The following is a 19218-nucleotide window of genomic DNA, read 5'->3' as shown; positions in this document are numbered from 1 at the left end:
GAGTGAGCAATTAGAAAAGATCCAATCAGATCGTGCCACGTAATAAATCAAAAGAAGGGCTCGGCCTGATAATGGTGCATCCCAGCCGTTGCCCCAAGTTATCGGCAAAATAGTCCAAAGTTCGGACAGCATTTGTGGCACGTGGACATGCTTTTACGCAAACAACTTGAGGACCACCGTCATCGGACAGCCCAAGCCCAACACCATAACGTCTTGATTAATTTCACAGTTGCTAATTTTCAGAATTTGAGTGGAAACTTGAAACAGATAGAGATCACCTGGGAATTTGGGAGACCGATCGGTCGGACGATATATACCACAGCTTTAGATGTTTGGTCGGTACATATTTGAAGTGATCGTTGTTATTGTTCGTCTAAGATAACATAGAAATCATGAAATACCTATTGACAGAAATCACGGAATACTAAAATGAAGAAGCTTTAGTTAGTGACTAGTATGAGATTGTTAATTTCTCAGAATCTTGTTCGTTTATATGATAGAAGAAAGAAGTATATGTTCCTCAAGTATTACTATCTTTCTTTTTGTTCTCAGTTACTACTTCACAGATCACACGAGGTGACAGAAACTAAATAATCCTGAGATGATGCGCAATTGTCTATAATTGGCCTTGTATTGAGGCAGCTCTGCTCTCAACATTTAAGAACAATAGGGAGCATGGGCAACGGTTCAACATTAACCATGCATGGTGCACCTCTCCAAATGATTATGCAACAGTAGTTGGCTGCTCGATCATCTGCTGGGAACATGCTGGAAAAGTATCACTGATCGGATATAGTACCACTTCCGGATGACAGCATGTAAATATAGCACGATAGACCTTAATCGTTAATGCTTTCTTGGGTTGCAAGGGTTTTACTCGTGGCATGATTGTTGGAACATTAATTTTTTTCCATTGTTTTCCATGTTATTTAAATGATTCGAATGGACTTGTAAAGCATAATTGCCTTTAGAACATCAGGTACGTACGTGATCAAAGTAGGCTGGAGTCCCAGACTTCAGGTTTTTCATGTATATGACTTCAGCTGATCAAAAACTATTTTGCCACGAAACTGTCAGTGTGGGTCTTAAAATTGCTGGCTGGATCAATATCGCATTGGGCATAAAATATATACACATAGTTTAGGGTCGATCAATAAAACCAATTAACCCTTAATTGCCGATCCGATATCAACATAATATATTAAGCCCTAGCCTGCATTTAGAATTGGTACGTTCTTGATGCTAACAATAAACCACAAAAGATATCGATCTCAGGAAGACAGAGAGGAGTAGATGGCGGATTTAATTTTGCAGAAAATAAAGTTGTTGGGGCTGTGAGGAGAGAGAGAGAGAGAGAGAATTGAGTGGGAGGTTGGAGAAATTTTTAACAATTGCCTCATCTGTTGATTTACAATGAATGGCCAATATTTATTTATTAGGCAATATTAGGAAAATTTCATTAGGAGAGGATGCGGTCCGTATAGTACAAGCGGGGCGGCTGGTTTAGTTACTTTTGAGTCACTCGACGTGATCTAATACGCACCAGACAAAAACAATGGCGAGTAGCACACAGTGTCACCCTCAACTGCGTACAAGTCATGCCGTCCTTCCAACCCTGAACCACCACCACCGTTGCTGTCCATTCTCTTGAAAGCCACCGTCAGGGCCTGAATCTAGTTCTATGGGGACAAACTTTGAAACCAAGGGTAAGGAAAAATCCCACTTTCAACTTGCTAGATAAGTGCATAAGCAAAGGCTCACATAAGATGCTCGATTGCTCGTGTAAATAGCACTGTCGGGTCATTCATGCATCTTAAAGATGTCTTATATTTGTAGGAAAAAGAAAAGTGCGGTGTTTTTAGCAATTATTTGAGAATTAAGAATGATGAAAGGCTAGTTCCATCACATTCATTAGCCCCCTCCTTAGAATATGGAGATTTGGCACCCCTTGTATTAAGACATGCACTTCCAAAACGATGCTGGGAGTTTGATTTATAACTGCATGCATGAGACACGTATCTCTATGATTAATTTCTTCTACTCTTTTTTGTTAAATTAAAATGAGTCTATCTCTTAAACTATGGCGCGCACACTTGTATCAGTTGTATGAAGATATTTCTCAGCTGTTTTAAAATTCATTTGGTTTCTCATTTCATCAAATTTATCGTACGTGGACACTTCTCTGCAAGACGGTCTGATCGAGTTGTGAACTAGATAAGTAGGGTTACAGAATTACATAGACTACAAAACATCACGCTGCACATGTTTTGGTTGAAACCGGCTTCATGAATGGAAGCCCTAGCTAGCTGACCTTACAAACCCTCATGCTGGTTGCATTAATGCTGAAGAACGCTTCGTGGATTTGATCAGACGTCGTGCTTACGGGAAACTCTTAGAACTTGAGTACTTTTTCATGCTCCTAGATCATGCAACAAAGGTTCGTATAGGCTAGCTGCTATTGCGTATGAGGATTGTTAAAACAACCTGTGGAAAGACCAAGCTCCTGAATTAATGCATATTTTGGATCTTTTAAACAGTCTTAAAGCTTCTAGACAATCCTCTAAGGGTTGTCGCACTTCCTAATTAAAACAGATCTATGTTTTGTTTGTTAAACTAAATCACCAGCCGATCGTACTCTAAATTCAAATATGATAGGAGTATTTTGTGCGACGTTCTTAACATATTTTTACCTAAATTTATATTTTGCTTAGCTCTTATTGTTGTACTATTGAGTCATTGAGTCGTAGTACGAATCTTAGGCGGTATTTAATGCTTTTTTGTGCTTACATGAGTTAAAAACGCATAATTGGTCTAGAGTCCTAGTTTGACTAGGAATCCTTGTTAGGTTTCGAAATTAATATCTCTTATGATTTTATTTTCTTATTTTCAGATTGGATTGGAGAGATAATTTAAGAAAAATAGATGGAGTCAAGTCATGCAACAATTAAATAGAAGATGATCATTGAAGGCATAAAACATGACATGATTTAGGAAATAAAACATTGCATGATTTAGGGAATAAAGCATGACATGATTTAGGGAAATAAAACATGGTATTATTATAGGAAGAAAGAGGCAAGTTCAAACCCTCCTTCTTTCCTCTATATATACATGGTTTCACCTCTCAAATAACATCACTTCTTATTTGCATTCAAGAGCCAAAACTCTACCAAAATACTACCTCAAACATCATTCACCAAAACAGCAAGTTGTTCTCCCCCATATACCAATTCCATCTTCACCGAAATCACCATTGACGACACACCTCCAAGGTTCCTATAACGTGTGATTCTCACAACTCTTCTTCATGGGTTTGTTCGTTTTTGATTTTTTTCAATGCTTTGTCTATAAAGATTGTAGTATGATGTTTGTGTGAGATTATTGTTTTGTATTAAAAATTGAAATTTTCAGTTTGTTTTATTAGATTTTTGGATCTTTGCCGAATTGATGGTTTCCTATAATTATTGAGTTTGTATTTCTATTGTTGTGTTCTAATCATATTTCTCATACTTTTAGATCATTTTAAGATATGTGCATATAAATTTAGTGCTTGGATGCAATCCCTAAAATTGTGTTTGAGTGCTAGATTCATCAACCATATTGACACAAATCAAATCATGCCCTAAGTAGGTTTGGTTTGTGTTAATTAAAAGTGGTAAAAATTCTAGAAATTTGCATCCAACAAAGATTTGATGCTTAAATGTAACCTTATTTGATTTATACTCTAAGTGTTATTGAATTCGATTGCATGCAAATTTAGATTAGGCCCTAAGTCAATCTAAATGTTAATTGAAATCTTGTATGATTAGATGATCCCCTAAAGCTCTAATTGTATTTGTGTCTAAAAAGTATGTAATTTGTCGAATTAGAATGCATAATAGATTCGAACTTGTAATTATGTGGTGTAATGGCAAATTTGATTTAAGTTTGTTAAAGAGAAGTCGATCATGTAAATAGTAATTTAGGATTTATTTTCATTAGTAGTTAATAATCCATCTAAAACCCCAAATTATTTGTTAACACTAAAAGTTTAGAGTTCTCTTCAATTTCCGGGACTGAACGATCTCTGCTTATTCTATACTAACGATAATGTTTTACAATGTTTATTATAGACGTTTTAATTAACGGTTTATCAAAATACCATATAATTTAAATCTCAAAACAAGTATATCACAGCAGGCTGAGAATCAATCAAAACAAAACCGGATGGAAGATATGATATCAATATATCGATCATTTCAAAACGAGCAGCCCTCTGATTTTTTCATAGACCTCAAATGACAATCTTATTCTCTTCGATTGATGATTGAACATATCAAAATGTTGACTTCTTTGCACCATCATCATGCACATAGCAACTGGGGATAACCCATGAGATCATAACAACATACTTTTTCAGATCTCTTCCCAGAAGCTTTATATAAACAAAGGTGATGTGCTTGCCTGGACGGCATTGCACTTAAGAACTTGCCACTACACAGTAGTACAAGCTAATATGCATGATTTATCATTCTTATCAGCTTATCTCATCCACAAAGGTGTCTCCATTTTATGGGGTATACTTTGCATTTCTAGACTAACTTATTGGCGTATTACAATAGGTGGTAGACATAACATATCAAGATATGGAGGGCTTTGGTTTTGAGAGACCAAATCATGAAAAGAAAATATCCGTTGGACTACGTTCAGCCATACAGCTTCAAGTTCATTACATCATTTTATCGTAATCAAAGGAAATGTAGCCAATTATAAATCTATTAAGACAAATGCTGACCTATTCCACATTCCCACTGGCTACTAGAATCTAAATGCTTGATTCAAATCCATGTAAAGTGACCATTTAACCAATTAATCAATTAAGGTCAGGTGTATATGATTCCTCGAAAATTCTTCATGTGAATCTAGTATTGCCAATTTGCCATGCTAATTACAAATTATGCAAATTATATAATACTTATAGACAATAAACAGTAATAACCAAAAGATTGAGGACCAAGCAAAGTGGAAGTGATCATCAACAGGGTTCATATAAATTCCAGTATCTTCTAATCGTTCTAATCTTCGATTGCAATCAGTCACTCCTTTTCTGACCTATCTCCAGTATTAAAATGAAGAAAACAAAAACCACTGATGTCTAGCCGATCATCAAAATTAACATATATACTAGCTATTTCTACTAATTAACCTAGCTAGCTATATGTATGTTTAGATATTTTGGGTAATAAAGAGGCAAATTGTCATTAAGATATTACAATGTGCTTACTTGAAGGGGTAAGCTAATCAATGATAGTAAAAGTTCTTATAATTCGTTATATATCTCTTCCCACCCACCACCACAATAAGTATAAGAAGTTAGAAACAAGTATTCGGTAATTATGTACTATCATATCATTAGAAAGGAAACCGATTGTTCGCACAATAGCGTGTAGACACCGTTTAATATTATACTAATATCGCAATCTTAACTTTTCATTTATTAAAATAAATAGTATGGATTCTCAGCCATCAGATGTTTTTAAAAGAATCCATTAGTTTCTTTGTTATTCAACATTAGTTGACTGAGAAACCTCAAATTTTAAGTTTTTCACCTTCAACCTTTCAGAAAAAAACTCTCTCTCTCTCTCTCTCTCTCTCAGGAAATCAGACATGGGGATTTAGGAAATGAAGAAAGGAAGAGAATCCAAATATGGAAGAGAAAAATTGCCATCAAAATTGGAGAAAGGAATAATCTTTTCGCTTCGGTTTAGTAATGGAGAGGAAGATGGTGGCTTAAAGATGTTTGGCGGGAGAATCGGCAAAGATAGGAATTGTGAGGACACAAGTATAAGTTTGGTTGTACTGATTGCAGTGGTTGGCGTGTTAGCGTGACTGACAAAAGAAACTACGGGCGTGATTCAATGAGCAAATTAATGAGTAATTTATGGTTAATTATACTTTTGTTAGATTATATATAGAACGATTATGTGTATGAAGTGATAACAACAATCAATATACTTTTTCACTGTCAGTACAAACAAATATATATGAACCTACCCTTCAGGCTAAAGTTAAGTATCTTGTGGCAAATTTTATATCTACCAAAAGATTGTCTAAGTCATATGAGTCATTTGTGAATCAAATATCTAATATATCAGTACCTAACAAAGTGCAGGATGCATTGGGAGATCCAAAATGGAAGAAAGTAATGGAGGAAAAGATGGAAACATTACAAAAGAACAATATTTGAGAGCTTGTATCTCCACCACATGGTAAGAAGGTTGTGGGATGTTGTTGGGTGTTTATAGTGAAGCATAATCCAGATGGATCAGTGAGCCGGTATAAAGCACGCCTAGTAGCAAATGGGTTCACCTTGACATATGGCATAGACTATGATGAGACATTTGCACCTGTTGCAAAAGATAAACACTATTCGGGTATTGTTCTCTTTTGCTGCTAGCTTAAACTGGTCACTTAGACAGTTTGATGTTAAGAATGCATATCTTCATGGAGAACTAACAGAGTAAGTGTACATGGATCTTCCGCCTGGATATGTGGCCGCTTCTCCAAGTAACTTTGTATGTAGATTGAGAAAGTATTTGTATGGTCTTAAACAGTCACCTCGTGCTTAGTTTGGAAGATTCTCACAATTCATGAGGAAAATTGGCTATATACAGAATAATTCAGACCACACATTATTTCTCAAACATCAACAAAGGAATGTAACAGCCTTAATTATATATGTTGATGATAAGATAGTTACTGGGAATGATACTGTTGAGGTGGATAGATTACAGAAAAAACTAGTCACAGAGTTTGAGATGAAGGACCTAGGTACACTCAAGTACTTCTTGGGCATTAAGGTAGTCTGGGGAAGTGATGGTATCTATTTGTGTCAGAGGAAGTACATCCTTGATCTACTAACAGAGACATGTATGTTGGATTGCACTCCCATTGATACTCCTATTGAGCAGAACCATCGATTATCAGAGTATTCAGATTAAGTGTCTACTTAAAAACCTTGTTATCAGAGGCTAGTTGGACGCCTAATTTAGTTATCACATACCAAACCAGATGTTGCGTATGCAGTAAGTGTAGTGAGTTAGTTCATGCATAATCCCAGTGTGGACCACATGTATGCTGTTGTAAGGATTTTAAGGTACTTGAAGTCAGCTCCAAGAAGAGGAGTAATGTTCTCTAATCACAATAATATCCTTGAGGTTTGTGGCTTCACAGATGCAGACTGGGTTGGAAATATTACAGATCAGAGATCCACATCATGATACTTTATCTCTGTTGGGATAATCTTATTACATGGAAGAGTAAGAAACAAAAAGTGGTAGCTCGATCTACTGCTTTACCTTTGTTGGGGTAATCTTGTTACATGGAAGAGTAAGAAATAAAAAGTGGTAGCTCGATCTAGTGTTGAAGCAGAGTAAAGAGGTATGGCTCAAGGAGTGTGCGAATTGTTATGGCTTAGAAATTTACTACAAGATGGGTATTAAGCCTAAGTGTGCTATGCAGCTATACTGTGACAACAAAGCAACTATTGATATTTCACAGAATCATGTGCAACATGATCGTACAAAATATGTGGAGGTTGATCGTCACTTTTTAAATGAGAAGCTAGACGCGAAGATCATTAGTTTTTCTTTTGTTCATACAGAAGAGTAACTTGCCGATATGCTTATAAAATGAGTGTCTAAGAATGTTTTTTATGACTCACTTAGCAAGTTAGACATGGTTAATGTGTATGCGACAACTTAAAGAGGAGTGTTAGTGTGAATGACGGAGAAAATCACGGGCATGATTCAAAGAACAAATTAAGGAGTGATTTATAATTAATTATACTTTTGTTAGATTATATATAGAACGATCATGTGTATGAAGTGATAACAACAATCAACATACCTTTTCACTTGGCGGCCCGGCATTTATGTTGCTCTATGGAGGGGATGAAATTATGGAGTAGCAGGGTGCGCCGATCCATAATCAGTTTTCGCCGGAGTCAAGGGATCTTGGTTCATATTCTGAGGTTGTTAAGGTCGAGTTTGTCCGGGTGTTTTTTTTATATTTGTTTTTTACTGATTGTGAATAAACAGAGACTAACGATGGCTCAGTTGCCTCTGCTAGTATCTGCACTCCGCTGGAGCACAGAATAGGCTCTCAATTGTTTAAGAAAGTTCTGGCAGGCTTGGTAAGTTAATCGTACCATTAGTTTACAAAAAGCAAAACTTAATCAATGTTATCGTGCTACATTCTTTATATTATCATATGCCTCCAGTTAATAACTTAACATGAATGTGAATCTCTAGAAGAGGGTTATCAATATCGGGTCATATATAATGTATTACTCTGGCACGTGTCAACTTGCAGGGACTAAAACTGCCATACCATTGTCTAAACCATTGACTTGTAAAGTTAGTGCCCTACCACGAGTGATTTGAACATCGAAGGCATTTAATTTTCTTGAAGTTTTTTTTTTGAAATGAATTTTCTTGAAGTATATCTACTCTTAGAGTTTGCTATTCCTGTGTCTGCTAATTTTTTATTAATTAGTTAAATGTCTTTACTTGCCGCACAAACAAAGCATAACCATAGAATATAAATGAAAAACCAAAACAATGAAGCTAGAAAACAAGGGTTCATGCTAACCCCGGTACGTATCAAACAGTAAAAAGAGAGAGATAAGATTGTATATCTGATGTAAACTTAACCCATAGAATTGTATATTAAGTAATCAAACAGTTAATACGTACTACAATTAGAGAGATAATCTTGTATATATGTTGCTGATGTACTGGTTTAACTTAACCCATAGAATGATATGAACTATATATATGGCAAGAGAAATGTAGTAGCTTAATCAGTAAATTTAAAGCAGCTTAGCTAGTGGACATTCCACAACCGAGAAACGTTTGGTGTACACGTCAAACACCTGGTTTCGTTCATCTCTCTGGCTACTTATTCTCTCCAGAGTTCCGCTTCCACTACAGGCATAATGGATTTTGATCTCTTCTCTTGTTTTTGTTTGCTAACATCACCAATTCACCACCACTAATATTATTTATGTTTGTTAATTAATACTAATCAAGGGCAGATGATGCCATACTCCATACTCCATAAACAATCCGCTTATTCATACTTATTCTCGTGATTTCTATTCTCAGATGTTCTCTTTAACTTGTCTTTCTCTGTAGGTGATATTAAATCCCAAGTAGGCTAAGATTTGGTGTACATAGCTTTTTCCTGTGTACGTGCTGAAGAGAAGGATCTGATCGAGTTCTTGTACATAACTATGAAACTATCATTGTCTACAACTTGGTTCTTCATAGGCCCCTAGGCCCTAGCTATGAAGTTCCTTATCTGGCAAATTGACAAGGCACAACAAAATAAATAAGAAATTAAAAAGAGAAGAATAATCAAAGGCAAACTCACAAAATTGTGTGTAATTAACTAGGGTTTCCGAGAACAATTAAAAGCGTAATTAAAAGGCTAACAATACAAAGACGTTCACTCTAGATGCACGACAGTATTGTCACCCATTTTTAAAATACAGGACTCATGAACCCTCCATCGCCGTCTCTCCAAACGATTCGCTAGATGCACGACAGTATTGCTCCCTATAAGACGTAGGGAATGATCGAAAGTAAAATGTAATACCACTAAAATTTTAGTTAGGCGATCGAAATAATAATGTGTGTACAATTGAATAAAAAGATTTACATGTTGCAACTATTGTACGCCGTCAAGTAGCTTTGGGTGATGTGATACAACTCCTACTATTATTGCGTCTAATTGTAATGAAGACCGTTTAATTTGGGTCTCCCAAAATTTATAGGAACCAAAAATTAACGAACTCTTTGTTTGTTTTAGTCCTTTCTAGTGGCATGGAGATTTTGGCTTAATTAGTTCCACTCCATTGTAACCTTTTTTTCTTTTCTTTTTTTATCTCAATTTTCTTGGGGTGTAAGGGCCCTCACTTTGTTTCAACCAAAACAAAGGAAGAACAAGTTGTCTATTAAACGATCAAAATCTTCAAAAATATTCGAGCTTTCAACAACTGTATATAAATTGCCTTTTAAGTTGTTTATATGTTACCTACTTCAAATAGAACTGACGGACTCTATATATCAATGACTCTCACAAATTTTGTTTTCTGGGTAAGAAGAATGTTTCCTTAATTCCTTTTGCAAAGGACACAAACGAAGATTATTAAAGGACCAGAAAAGATCACCTTATTATTATTTTTTTAAAATATGGCTGGTGCGGCTGCCCTTAAGTCTTCATTAATGAAACCGTCGAATACAAGGGGCGAAGTGAAGTCTAAACCCTTGATTATAAAAACCTGAAATAATATCAGAAATCTCTACAAACAAGTAACCAATAAAGCACCAACTAGCAAAGAATATCGTTCTTATGACGTCTCTATTTGCTTTAGAAATGCGGTGACATAATGGAGAGATCGGTACGTATGTAACACGGGTACATAACTTAATATCTAATAATAAAACTCTCCGACTATGTTGCCGCCGGAAAATAGATCTGACGACACTTAGTCTCATCTTACCACTAGGTGACAACGACCATTTGACAAAGTAAGAAACTCGATGCCTACCTAGAGCAGACAAGGCATAAAAAGTGCACTCACGAACATACAACCCAACTGGTCTTGTAGCATAGACACAAAGACTTATTACACACGACAATAACCCACTTAAATAAACAAAATAAAAAACAGAGAAACAAAGAAATAAACCAGCCCAGGTTAAGCCCAAATAAGGAGCCCATGCCTAGGTCTTATTCTAGGAAGCAAGGGCGACACATATTGAGAGCCAAGCTTGACTCGACTCCCTGCCATCCGCCGTCGTAAGCTTCTCAACCACGTCGTCCAACTAGCATTGTCGAACTACCATCCCCATCAAACTATCCCGCTCGTTTCCTCTACCGAATAGCATACCCCTAGATCTGGCCATATAGACCAGTCATAGATCAGATCGATCCGACCAGAGAGACGCCACTCCACCATGATCTCACCACCACCAAACAACAGCCGGATTAGCGACGTAGATTCTCCTCACTGATCCGGACAACGACGAGCAAACCAAGGCCCAAGCGCCATAATGCTATCACCCTTCCTCACCCCGCACTCTTCCATCATAAACTCCATGAGAACACTAGCCGAGGAGTCCTGGTACAACACATACCCACATGGGGTCGACAAGCCATATTCGACTATAGCGAGGGACACGCCGCCAGACAAGGACGCCAAACCTAATTTTTCCTTATATCCCTATTTTCTCAAGACTTGTTGTAAGATCACCTTATTCTTAAAGTTCAAGGATGTGCAGCAACGTGGAAAGGTAATAGAGGCTGCTGCTCGTACGATGCACGCGTTTACAGAATTTAATTTGAAGTGTATTCTTGATTTTTGAATGCCCATCCTTTTATGTAATTCTACTTCTTATGAAAGATAGTTTTGGTAAAATATTTGTATTTTATATAATTGTCCTTCTGTTTGTGTGTGATGATAAAATTAGAGAAATGTAAAATTGATAGTTCATAATTTAGTGAATTGTTTTTGTGTTGGCTTTATAGTAGTAGAAATAGCAATCAACTGCACTCGGTATATACACCAAAAGAAAAATCTCCACTCCTAATACTAGGGGTGGGCACGGGACGAGATGGGACGGGACATGGCTCATCCCACGTCCCGTCCCACTCTTTTGAATCGAGACGGGATCAGGACGGGACGAGGGTTTTTAAGAATGCATCCCATTCGGGATTAATCCCGGTTGGGACGGGACGGGATCGGGACGGGACGAGACAAATCCCACCTTCTTATGAAGTTAAATAAAAACCTATATTTTTATTTTTTTTCATAACAAAGTAACATTCAATAATGAAATTTTAACAAAAAAAAATGCATATTATGTTCAAAATATTATAATTTACCATTATTATTCGAGTTGATATAATTTTAGAGTTATTAAAAACATAAATTAGTTTCATTTTGATATAAATATATAAGAATTTTTAAGTTTTCATTAAAGGTGGGACGGGACGGGACGAAGCGGGATATAAATTATTCGTCTCACGTCCCATCCCACTATTATGAAGCGGGACGGAATCAGGACGGGACGAACGTTTTTAGACCTCCGTCTTGTCCCGCCCCTATGAATTTCGGGATGAGATCATGACGGGATCGGGATTTCCGTTTTTTATGCCCACCCCTTCCTAATACAAAGCACACAAATTAATCAACCTTGCAGTAATGGAGGTGTCCTCTTAAGCAGCACGGAAAATGAATCTACCGATTGAGCATTTATTAAGTTTCCCAGAATAAGATCTCATTCCATGATCACATTGTGATGAAAAGGAAATGGGATCAATAACAGGGCATAACAGGGCATACATGTAGCTTTACCATGCAATTGCCGTATGCTTTGTTTCTTCTTTTCCATTGCCAAATTGGCTTCTGTTTCTTACGGCCTCTCCTGAAGTCAAGGGGCACTACTATCATTTCCTCATCGCATTTTGGTTGAAGCAGGAGGAGTTCTAGTGATTTCCATCAACTTATTCTTTGTAATCCAACCAAATCAAGCCAAAACTACTATTGCTTTTGTAGGACAAAACAGATCTCTAGTTTCAGAATATTGCAACAAGCCAACAAGCATATAATTGCGTATGTGCCCAAGCCATCAACCCCGCGCCTTTTAAACAATATATGGACTATGGGTACGTACGCAGTGTTAATTTATTGATCTTTTGAATGATTCGGAATTTTCTTTCAAAAAATGTTTTTTTTTCTTATAGGGAATGAACTAACAATGTACACTTCTTGTACATCGTTTACATCGGAGCTAGGAGATAATATCACCTAATCTCTTATTTATTTAACATAAAATCATATAAGAAGATTACAAAATTATGATCAAGCGCCTAGCCGCCTACTTTTCTCCAACCAACAATCAAGCTCAAACTTTTCGTGGACATATTTCTAGATTGATAATATATGCTACGTCCAAATTATAATAGTAGTTCTAAACCTTAGCAGGCGGCAATGCATGCATGTTATTATTTATGGCTTCATTAATCTTCTATTGTTGAATCTATATATGAGATGATTGTTTGGTTAAACAAATTAGTGGATAGTGATAGATGTTATTGACGAGGAAGCTTAAATGGTTATTAATTAGAAACATTCTATGGGCAACTAAATACCTTCACAAAGGCGCATATGCATGCAGAAACAAAGTAATTAGTGAATAATTCTCCACACCAGTTCAATAGAACTCGACAACATTGTTAATGTTTTAGAAGCAACATGCATGGTATTGTACGTATGTATCAACCTGAAGCTTAAGTTGGAATCTCACGACCTCCGTCGACATAAAGATTTGATTCTAATCAAGTTAACTACAAACCATTAATGCAGAAATTGATAGCTAGATTTGGAGCTTAAGGAATTTTTTTAGCTAATTTGTACGCTTGACATCGATTATTAAGTGGTTTTATGTAGTAAGTAGTAACGACTCAGATAGTCAGATAGACGGATATACGATCATTTCATGGTGTCTCTGATATGATCATGAATTTGTGAAAGTTGGAGTCACAGATCAATCTCTTACTTCGACTATTGGAGTCTATAATGGCTGATGACATCACATCCAAAGTGCCTTATCACAAAATGAGCACGCTGTCACACCACATGTACGGTGAAGATCAAACACCAGGAATATTATAATGACCTACAGTCATGTAAATGGAAATCTGAGTTGTATATAAAGGCTAGTACTGGACAGCAAAGTTTTCCCATCCACAAGAAAGAAGAACAAAGCAGCAGCAGAAAGCAGAAAGCAGAAAGCGGAGTCTGAAAGTCACAGAAGAGAGTAAGAGATCGAATTCAAGGTTTGTTTTCATGAAAATGGTGCAAGATCAACAAGAAATCAGAAAGGGCCCATGGACAGAACAAGAGGATTTCCAATTGGTGTGCTTTGTGGGCTTGTTTGGAGACCGACGTTGGGATTTCATAGCCAAAGTTTCAGGTTTGAAGGTGGCGGGAGACAAATAATAGGTATGGTTGTTTGGAAATGGAAAGCTTTTGCGAAAGGCTACCATTTAACCAAATATATGCACTTTTGTGGTGTATTTGTACCATTTTGTGTTTGTAGGTCTGAACAGAACCGGCAAGAGTTGCAGGTTAAGATGGGTTAATTACTTGCATCCTGGCCTTAAAAGAGGCAAGATGACCCCTCAAGAGGAGCGCCTGGTGCTTGAGCTTCACTCCAAATGGGGAAATAGGTTTGAAATACAAAACACACATCATATTTACAAAGTTCATGCAGTATATCATTTCTTTTGAACACCCTCTTTGAGTGTTAATTTGGAATTTAAGATGATGATTTTGGTGCAGATGGTCAAGAATTGCTAGAAAGCTACCTGGGAGGACTGATAATGAGATTAAGAACTATTGGAGGACTCATATGAGGAAGAAGGCTCAAGAGAAGAAAAGGGCTATGTCTCCATCATCACCATCTTCTAACTGTTCGTCTTCATCAAACATCACCACCAATGAAGGAGGAGCAAGCTTTTATGACACCGGTGGGGTTGAGATCATGGCTACATCAGCAGAGAAGAAATATATCAACGGTGGAGATCAAGCGAAAAAAGATGGTAATGACACTGCTGCGAAAAGGGACCAAAAGGAGTATTCACTTGATGATATATGGAAAGATTTGCCAGAAGTGAACAGTATTGAACCGGTTTATAATGGAAGCTATGCTGAGGAAGCCTGCAAATTTTCATGCCCCTTAATGACTCCTCCTCCTCCTCCACTGACATGGGACTCTCTGTTTAAAATGGATGAAGAGCATGAGAGTAAGAATATGTTTCTGCCTACTACCCCAAGTGACAATCAATTCCTGTCCTGTTTTGATTATGGAAAGACATCGTCGTCTCTAACTGGCTGATTTAGGATTCTATTTATTAAGATTTGTTCATATGTGAAATAGTCTGGTACACCCAAGGAAGCTGTAACCTGTATAATTCCAGCATGGGTATGGAGACATCTAAGCTTCTCGGAGCCAGTCGCGGTCTGCATCATGAGCTGGAGATCACTAGCTAGTATATGCATTACTTTACGTACGCAGTAGTTCTTGTGTCCTCTTGTAATCTTGTGTGTTTTGAATTTTCAGTGAGGAAGAAAAAACTTCAACTTTACCATGAGTGCTTGATTGGTACCGATCACATTAGTACGTACACAATGGAAGTATTGTATACATGTACGCACGTCTTTCAGTTAATTTTAGAATCAAGCTAGCTGTAGGCCTGTCATAGAGTGTATATTTGGATCCGAAAAGCCCGCGGAGTTACGTAAGCTCGATGAGCTTTTACCCGGCCTGACCCGGGTTTAGATTAAAGGTATGAAATCCGGCCCGGTCATCTAAAATCCCGCTTAGTGACAATTTTCAAATTTCATCCAATTCGGACCTCGTTTAACCGTTGGAATTTCCGGTAAACAAAAAACAACACTAATATGCCCTAAGGAGGGACCTATTATCAAGATGCGAATATAGAAATTTATTTACATATTTGAAATCACCTAATTTTTGTCATTGATCGTGCGTGGCCGCAACGAGGAAACTCATTTGGTAAAGCCCCGGTCAATAGAGTTTTATTATGTCAAAATGCATTTTTTGTTGTTGACCGTAGGTACGGACGGTCAAACCATATTCAAAACGGATGAAATTTTTACAGAGTCCCTAAATATATATATATCGATCAAATACACTGGTGTCGATAGATAATATTTCGAAACTAGAATTTATTTGTGATTTTTTTTGCATGTTTTCTAAGAATTCTTTTATTGTTTCAAACCCTTAAATTAGAATATTATGTTTTTTTTTCTAATATAAGCCCGCAAAGCCCAACTCGGCCCAGCCCGCAAAAATCTACAAGGCTCGCTTTAAATAAGTAGACTTAGATCTTCATATTTGTAAAAATACCCGACCCGTCACTTATTTAAATGTACTAAAACCTGACCCGTTGACGAGCCCTATTATATATATCACTCATCGATCAGTATTTGTTTCTTGTTCTTAGCTTTATGTATTCACCTTGAGCAACTCTTCCGCTAGTTATGCATAAAAAAATAAAAATAATAACCTTTTCCGCTAGCTAGAGGTCTGTTGTTGAATTCGTTCTCATATTTTTGTATAACTTAAACCCTAAACCCAAAAATCAGAGCCCGACACTGACGATCACAGAACAGATTCCCCCCAAGCAATAAAAGCCAGCCTAAAGGCTATATAGCATCCAATTCCTCCCGAAATCGAATTGTGGGAAACAAGAATATACTAATTCAGACACTAGCTCTTCTGCTTTCTAATTCTGCTTTTGCCATTGGAAATAGCTTGAGAGCTTTGTCTGCAAGAATAATCAAGACCGGCCAGTGGATAAATTTCTCTGTGAGATTCTGAGATGGTTGAAAATAGGAATGTGCATGCCAAAAAAGTGGAGAAATTGGAAGACTAAAAAAAGAAGAGATCGGAGCATGTGTACATGAATGACATGATAGCATGGAAGAATACTCCTTTTGAGGAATAATGGTCCAGATTATCTAGCTGGCTTGTTGTGAATGTAAATCCTTAATTTATGAAAATTAGTATAGTGATTAGTCGTCTAAATCCATTTTCAGTCCCGATTTGTTTATTTAATCGTAGTTGTACGTGGTCCAATACTCCAATATCATTTCCCCCCAATGGTATCATCTTTTCATGCACAAAACCATTTCATATTTCATTAATTTTCTGATGAAATCTCGTCGGAGAGCACTTGCATCAGTTGCATGAACGTGCCGGGTGATATCTTCATTATTTCGCAGATATTGCTACAAATTGAACTACCTAATAATTAACCAACCAAGGTGTTAGGATCCTTGATTTTTTGTTATCGCATTTAGCAAAAATTGGTATGTCCTTTACACACATGAATGTACATATGACAAAATATCAATCATACGTACAACGATCACACAATTTTTTACTCCAATTAATTTTCTTTTATGACATATTAATAATTAATTAAGGATTCAAGTTTATGCATCGACCTCTAATTAGCATCGGGGAACTAGCTCGTCCAAGATTTTTCTCTCTACAATTTGATTTAGAAGACAGCTTGACTTAGCAACCACTGATATTGCACGTTTACTTACCCGGAATGAAATTAATATGGAATATGAATAAGAAGAAATGAGAGACGGAATGGAATAATACGGAGGAATATAAATGAAACTAATTATGATTGTTGTTTGTTTACTTATGATAAGGAATCAAAATTAAATTTAAGTTAATTACTAAATTACCCTTTTTATAAATCGGATAAAACTCTCTCTCATTAGTATTTTCTTTGCAACACTTGATCAAAATATGCAACAAATATGTAACGTTGGAAATTCATAAAATCAGTACAATTGCTTTAGTTTTGCCCACTTGATCAGTACATATCAGAAGATGATCATAAAACAGTAGTGCAGTATAATACATGAGCACACACTACAATACATGAGCTCTCCAATTGAACAAAATTAGCAGCTGACTATTGGAGTTTCCACAAAGAAAGACTACATTGTGATGCATTTTATCAAGATTTCACCCAAAAGTTAGTTGCAACTGCAATGAAGATGTCAGGTCATCAATAAGATGCAAACAGTGAGTCCATCTTTTGTTTTCCCACTTCTTCACTGGTTGATGATCATGATGATGATGCTCCTTGGTCTTCTTCCCTTGTTATCATGGGATCATATGTGAATTGAATGTAGTTATTTGGACAATATGATATAATTTTATGAGACTATAAATTATAACATATTGCAAGATAAGAAAATTTAATGTTGAATGCTTCACATTTAATTAACTAAATATAGAGCCAAATGCAAGATAACAAACATCAGTGAGATGAAAAAGAAATTAAGTAGGTCATTTTATAGCTATGACTAATTAAGCAGATGCTTATTAAGGTACTATGTATTGTCTACATGCCCAACAAAACACACAACTAAGATATTCAAGTCAGAGACACAGATGCAGGCTCATGGCTGCAATTGTGATTCAGAGGCGATACTGGTGAGCATGAACTTCCAAGCTTGGTCTTTTTCCAGATCTCCAACTCCATATTAAATTCACTTATTTCACATGGGAGTATTAAGAGATATGTAGTCCACTACTTATTGTCAATTCCTTAACAATTGAGGCATTGACTCTCCTATTCTAGTTCCTTATTCTAGAAGCCCAAGATATTATTCTATATCTGCCATTTTGCTCTAAACTCCCAATAAACCACATAAGTGTTTTGAATCAGGGATCAACATATAAAGTTATAAACTATAACATGAAGCTGTTAGTTTGGACTTCACTAATAAGTTCATATATAATAAATCTTTGTATGAAATATGAAATGAGGGCATTGAATATTGTTGATGCATCATTTTTCAAAGTACTCGAAGGAGTTTACCATCTCTTTTACTTCTATCTGTCATGATAGGACTTTTATGTTTGATCAAAATGCGATTGCAGTACACTGAAACATAGAATATTGATGAAGACCAAGGAAAAACAATTATATATGGGAACAAAGATCTGAGAGTAATTCTTTGATGTAAATCTAGTAAAGTTAATTACAACATCTCAAAGAAGATCTCATTTATGACTAATCTAGTGACAGTAAGTTAAGCCAACTCACTTAATTTAGCACACATGTAAACCTTAGACTATCTGAAGTGAACTAGAGGAAGAAAACCATTATACACCATAGAATTCTTGAAAATTATGAATAACACCATCAATCTCCTTTTGTCTACATGCCAAATAATCATAATGATTGAACTAAACTTACAAATTACATAAAGCAATTGGTTAGTAGAAGATTGCAAAATCTAATGTATCCACATAATCAAAACAAAAAGTGAAATATGAAGATGAGCCAAAAAAGATATTGCAATTTGATCAGCACCTCATACACTGAATTTGAGCTAGTTTCTTCCAAACTCCATCTCTGTCTATTTTAGTATATCTATGAATTTGAACCTATTTCCTAAAACTTATAGCTAGTTACAATAAAATTGCAAATTATTTTCTTTGATTTTGTCAAACTAGTCGCTTTTAACCGGAATTTGATATCAAATTCGTCTGTCATCCAAGAAATTGAAGTTGAGACTATGAAATCAATATCAACAATCCAACA

General features: G+C 36.2%; 1 protein-coding gene across 2 annotated transcripts; it reads left to right on the top strand.

Moving 5' to 3' along the window:
- The first annotated feature begins 13814 nt into the window (after window positions 1-13814).
- On the top strand, window positions 13815-15298 carry LOC126786019 (transcription factor MYB59). 2 transcript variants are annotated; one of them, XM_050511719.1, is made up of 3 exons: window positions 13815-14053; window positions 14151-14280; window positions 14393-15298. In XM_050511719.1, the coding sequence occupies exons 1-3, from the start codon at window positions 13939-13941 to the stop codon at window positions 14946-14948; spliced, it is 801 nt and encodes a 266-aa protein (XP_050367676.1). In that variant the 5' UTR covers window positions 13815-13938; the 3' UTR covers window positions 14949-15298. The 2 variants fall into 2 exon arrangements, with proteins under 2 accessions (XP_050367676.1, XP_050367677.1); XM_050511720.1 differs by having other exon boundaries at window positions 13898-14024.
- The last annotated feature ends 3920 nt before the right edge of the window (window positions 15299-19218 follow it).

Source organism: Argentina anserina, chromosome 3 (assembly GCF_933775445.1).
Source record: "Argentina anserina chromosome 3, drPotAnse1.1, whole genome shotgun sequence".
NCBI lineage: Eukaryota > Viridiplantae > Streptophyta > Magnoliopsida > Rosales > Rosaceae > Argentina > Argentina anserina.
The sequence above is the reverse complement of the archived record's forward strand: the minus strand, read 5'-3'. Positions and strand labels throughout refer to the sequence as shown.